Below are 5,909 nucleotides of genomic sequence, written 5' to 3'. Positions count from 1 at the left end.
AGTCTGATAGCCCCGGACCTCTCTGGACCGTCTGATAGCCTCGGACCTCTCTGGACAGTCTGATAACCCCGGACCTCTCTGGACAGTCTGATAACCCCGGACCTCTCTGGACCGTCTGATAACCCCGGACCTCTCTGGACCGTCTGATAACCCCGGACCTCTCTGGACCGTCTGATAACCCCGGACCTCTCTGGACCGTCTGATAACCCCGGACCTCTCTGGACCGTCTGATAACCCCCGGACCTCTCTGGACTGTCTGATAACCCCGGACCTCTCTGGACCGTCTGATAACCCCGGACCTCTCTGGACCGTCTGATAACCCCGGACCTCTCTGGACCGTCTGATAACCTCTCTGGACCTCTGGACTGGACATCATGGGGTCTGGTAACCCCGGACCTCTCTGGAACAGCTGATAACCCCGGACCTGCACTGGACCGGGGCTCCCTGAAGTCCCTGACTCTCCGTGCCCTGAAAAAGTGCTTCCAGCATGGCTGTCTCCACCCCACTGACAGGGAGACCTGTATCTGGGTCTATCCTCCACAACCTTTATCTGGGTCTGTCCTCTCTGGAGACTAGGGCTTTATCTGGGTCTGTAACCCCACAGAGAGACTAGGGCTCTGGGTCAGTCTGTCCACACAGCGAGACTAGGGCTTTATCTGGGTAACCCCACACAGAGACCTCTGGACCGTCTGTCCACAAGCCTTGGGCTTTCTGGACCGTCTGTCCACACAGAGACTAGGGCTCTCTGGACCGTCTGTCCTCCACACAGACCTCTCTGGACCGTCTGTCCACCAGCTGGACTGTTTATCTGGACCGTCTGTCCATCAGAGGGTTCTGGGCTGAATATGGGATGGGGTGTGATCTGTGACCTTTATCTGGGAACAGCTGTTTCCCACAGAGAGCCTTGGGCTTTATCTGGGTCAGTCTGTCCACACAGAGAGACTAGGGCTGACAGCTGTTTCCCCCCATGGGTCTGTCTGTCCACACAGCAAGACTAGGGCTTTATCTGCCCTGTACACAGCGAGACTAGGGCTTTATCATGGCTGTCTCCACACAGAGAGACCACTGAATAGGGTCAGACCTGTATCTGGGCTTTATCTGGGTCCTCCACACAGAGAGACTAGGGCTTTATCTGGGTCTGTCCTCCACACAGAGAGACTAGGGCTTTATCTGGGTCTGTCCTCCACACAGAGAGACTAGGGCTGAATATGGGTCTGTCTGTCCACACAGCGAGACTAGGGCTTTATCTGGGTCAGTCTGTCCACACAGAGAGCCTTGGGCTTTATCTGGGTCAGTCTGTCCACACAGAGAGACTAGGGCTGTATCTGGGTCAGTCTGTCCACACAGCGAGACTAGGGCTTTATCTGGGTCAGTCTGTCCACACAGCGAGACTAGGGCTGAATATGTTTCTGGGTCTGTATCTGGGTCAGTCTGTCCACACAGAGAGACTAGGGCTGAATATGTTTCTGGGTCTATATCTGGGTCAGTCCTCTACACAGAGAGACTAGGGCTTTATCTGGGTCTGTATCTGGGTCAGTCCTCCACACAGAGAGACTAGGGCTGAATATGGGTCTGTATCTGGTCTGTCTGTCCACACAGAGAGACTAGGGCTGAATATGGGTCTGTATCTGGGTCAGTCTGTCCACACAGAGAGACTAGGGCTGAATATGTTTCTGGGTCTGTATCTGGGTCTGTCCTCTACACAGAGAGACTAGGGCTGAATATGGGTCTGTTTCTGGGTCTGTCCTCCACACAGAGAGACTAGGGCTGAATATGGGTCTGTTTCTGGGTCAGTCCTCCACACAGAGAGACTGGGGCTTTATCTGGGTCTGTTTCTGGGTCAGTCCTCCACACAGAGAGACTGGGGCTGAATCTCAAGCTGACCCTTGGCCGCTAATCCCTTTGTGTTTGATAGTGATCACTCAACTGCCACTGTTCTGGGACAGGGAGAGACCAGCCTGCCCTCCTCTGCTGTGAGCCCCATTCAGCCAGCCAGTCAGCCAGCCAGCCAGCCAGTCAGTCAATCAGCCAGTCAGTCCAGTCAATCAGCCAGTCAGCCAGCCAGCCAGTCAGTCAGCCAGCCAGTCAGCCAGCCAGTCAATCAGCCAGCCAGTCAGTCAGCCAGCCAGCCAGTCAGCCAGCCAGCCAGCCAGCCAGCCAGTATGCTTTTTTTTAAGGAGCTCCTCGTGTCTTTTTGATGAAGAACCTGCAGTATGGAACTGTCGAGGTGTCAGTCACAATCATTGTTCTGCTCTGAAGACACTGACACGTTAAACAGGATTTGTCTAGGACACCCAATGGACAGACGGGACAGGAGTTTGAGTTAACTAGGACACCCAATGGACAGACGGGACAGGAGTGAAATGACGTTCTGAGTTAACTACACTCCAGGACTTGAACACTTCAGACAATGAGGACAAACAGGTGACAGGGATGAAGACTGTGTTGAGCTCGTGTGGTTCTGTGACGCTTCTCAAGAAGCCTGATCCTCCCTGCCTCTGGTCACAACCCAAGTGTCCTGACATTAAACATCCTGGACATGGAATCAAATCAAATCAAATCAAACTCTCCCCTACTGAACACAGACGTCAGTGCTTCCTCTGCCCTGAGCCTTTACGTACCCAACACCTGACCTTTGCCCCTGATGCAGCAGACTGAACAACGGGTTGAACTGTGACCCGGACTATGTTGAGTAGACTCCAACACCTGACCTCTGACCCTGATGCAGCAGACTGAACAACGGGTTGACCTGTGACCCGGACCATGTTCAGTAGACTCCAACACCTGACCTCTGCCCTTGATGCAGCAGACTGAACAACGGGTTGACCTGTGACCCGGACCATGTTCAGTAGACTCCAACACCTGACCTCTGCCCTTGATGCAGCAGACTGAACAACGGGTTGACCTGTGACCTGGACCATGTTCAGGACCATGTTCAGTAGACTCCAATGGGACGAACACATTTAAACGGGGGAGGTTCTACCAGAATTGAGCAAATCGAAACGCTGAAAAATGTATTTTTGTTGATTCTTTGTATTTTGTCTCATTGGTTGTTTTTCCTCCTTGTTTAGGAGCTGCTACAGTGTTTCCCAGACCCCAAGTCCTCCCATTTACCAATGTTTCCCAAGTCCTCCCCTTTACCAGTGTTTCCCAGACCCCAAGTCCTCCCATTTACCAATGTTTCCCAAGTCCTCCCCTTTACCAGTGTTTCCCAGACCCCAAGTCCTCCCATTTACCAATGTTTCCCAAGTCCTCCCCTTTACCAGTTTCCCAAGTTTTTACCAATGTTTCCCAGACCCCAAGTCCTCCCATTTACCAATGTTTCCCAAGTCCTCCCCTTTACCAGTGTTTCCCAAGTCCTCCCCTTTACCAGTGTTTCCCAGACCCCAAGTCCTCCCATTTACCAATGTTTCCCAGACCCCAAGTCCTCCCATTTACCAATGTTTCCCAGACCCCAAGTCCTCCCATTTACCAATGTTTCCCAAGTCCTCCCCTTTACCAGTGTTTCCCAGACCCCAAGTCCTCCCATTTACCAATGTTTCCCAAGTCCTCTCCTTTACCAGTGTTTCCCAGACCCCAAGTCCTCCCATTTACCAATGTTTCCCAGACTCCAAGTCCTCCCATTTACCAGTGTTTCCCAGACCCCAAGTCCTCCCCTTTACCAGTGTTTCCCAGACCCCAAGTCCTCCCATTTACCAATGTTTCCCAAGTCCTCTCCTTTACCAGTGTTTCCCAGACCCCAAGTCCCCCCTTTACCAGTGTTTCCCAGACTCCAAGTCCTCCCCTTTACCAGTGTTTCCCAGACCCCAAGTCCTCCCCTTTACCAGTGTTTCCCAGACCCCAAGTCCTCCCCTTTACCAGTGTTTCCCAGACCCCAAGTCCCCCCTTTACCAGTGTTTCCCAGACGCCAAGTCCCCCCTTTACCAGTGTTTCCCAGACCCCTGTCCTGTCCCCCCATTATCAATGTTTCCCATGTCCTGTCCCCCTTTACCAATGTTTCCCAGACCCCTGTCCCCCCTTTACCAGTGTTTCCCAGATCCCAAGTCCTGCCCTTTACCAGTGTTTCCCAGACCCCTGTCCTATCCCCCCTTTACCAGTGTTTCCCAGACCCCAAGTCCCCCTTTACCAGTGTTTCCCATGTCCTGTCCCCCCTTTACCAGTGTTTCCCATGTCCTGTCCCCCTTTACAGATGTTTCCCATGTCCTGGCCCCCCTTTACCAGTGTTTCCCATGTCCTGTCCCCCCTTTACCAGTGTTTCCCATGTCCTGTCTCCCCTTTACCAGTGTTTCCCATGTCCTGTCCTCCCCTTTACCAGTGTTTCCCATGTCCTGTCCCCCCTTTACCAGTGTTTCCCATGTTCTGTCCCCCCTTTACCAGTGTTTCCCATGTCCTGTCCCCCCTTTTACCAGTGTTTCCCATGTCCTGTCCCCCCTTTACCAGTGTTTCCCATGTCCTGTCCCCCCTTTACCAGTGTTTCCCATGTCCTGTCCCCCCTTTACCAGTGTTTCCCAGACCCCAAGTCCCCCTTTACCAATGTTTCCCATGTCCTGTCCCCCCTTTACCAATGTTTCCCATGTCCTGTCCCCCCTTTACCAGTGTTTCCCAGACCCCTGTCCTGTCCCCCCTTTACAGATGTTTCCCATGTTCTGTCCCCCCTTTACCAGTGTTTCCCAGACCCCTGTCCTGTACCCCCTTTACCAATGTTTCCCAGACCCCTGACCTGTCCCCCCTTTACCAATGTTTCCCAGACCCCTGTCCTGTCCCCTTTATCAATGTTTCCCATGTCCTGTCCCCCCTTTACCAATGTTTCCCAGACCCCTGTCCTGTCCCCCCTTTACCAATGCTTCCCAGACCCCTGACCTGTCCCCCCCCTTTACCAATGCTTCCCAGACCCCTGACCTGTCCCCCCTTTACCAATGCTTCCCAGACCCCTGACCTGTCCCCCCCTTTATCAATGCTTCCCATACTTGGAGCTTTCAGCCAACTGGCACCCTAATCCCTATATAGTGCACTACTTTTGACCAGAGCCATAGGAAGTGCATTATTTAGGGAATAGGCAGCCAGTTGGAACACACAGCCTTTAATACAAACTTCATTGGTGAAGCAATGGGTCTGTCAACCAACAGGAAGCTTGTAGTGTCAGTCTTTATAACAACTGATGAAGGCTTTTTCAGTCCACCATTTTGTTCCCCCTCAGCCCTCCTGACCTCCCTCATGATGAAGGCTAATTCAGTCCACCATTTTGTTCCCCCTCAGCCCTCCTGACCTCCCTCATGATGAAGGCTTTTCCAGTCCACCATTTTGTTCCCCCTCAACCCTCCTGACCTCCCTCATGATGAAGGCTAATTCAGTCCACCATTTTGTTCCCCCTCAGCCCTCCTGACCTCCCTCATGATGAAGGCTTTTTCAGTCCACCATTTTGTTCCCCCTCAGCCCTCCTGACCTCCCTCATGATGAAGGCTTTTTAGTCCACCATTTTGTTCCCCCTCAGCCCTCCTGACCTCCCTCATGATGAAGGCTTTTCCAGTCCACCATTTTGTTCCCCCTCAGCCCTCCTGACCTCCCTCATGATGAAGGCTTTTCCAGTCCACCATTTTGTTCCCCCTCAGCCCTCCTGACCTCCCTCATGATGAAGGCTAATTCAGTCCACCATTTTGTTCCCCCTCAGCCCTCCTGACCTCCCTCATGATGAAGGCTTTTTTAGTCCACCATTTTGTTCCCCCTCAGCCCTTGTGACCTCCCTCATCAACCACCCGTTTATGTGTCCAGGCTGTGGAAAACGATTTAGTTTTATGAAGGCTTTTTAGTCCACCATTTTGTTCCCCCAAATCAGCCTCCTGATTCCCTCATGATGTTTTAAACGGCTTTGGTTGAGTTGTACCATTTTGTTCCCCCTCAGCCCTCAGTCT

General features: G+C 52.6%; 1 protein-coding gene across 1 annotated transcript; it reads left to right on the top strand.

Moving 5' to 3' along the window:
• The first annotated feature begins 3,283 nt into the window (after positions 1-3,283).
• LOC121845263 (extensin-like) lies at positions 3,284-5,684 on the top strand. Its single transcript, XM_042316258.1, has 2 exons — positions 3,284-3,682; positions 3,777-5,684. The coding sequence occupies exons 1-2, from the start codon at positions 3,285-3,287 to the stop codon at positions 4,717-4,719; spliced, it is 1,341 nt and encodes a 446-aa protein (XP_042172192.1). The 5' UTR covers position 3,284; the 3' UTR covers positions 4,720-5,684.
• Positions 5,685-5,909: the final 225 nt, after the last annotated feature.

This window comes from Oncorhynchus tshawytscha, unplaced genomic scaffold (assembly GCF_018296145.1).
Source record: "Oncorhynchus tshawytscha isolate Ot180627B unplaced genomic scaffold, Otsh_v2.0 Un_contig_4953_pilon_pilon, whole genome shotgun sequence".
Lineage (NCBI taxonomy): Eukaryota > Metazoa > Chordata > Actinopteri > Salmoniformes > Salmonidae > Oncorhynchus > Oncorhynchus tshawytscha.
This window is presented reverse-complemented; position numbering and strand designations above follow the sequence as displayed.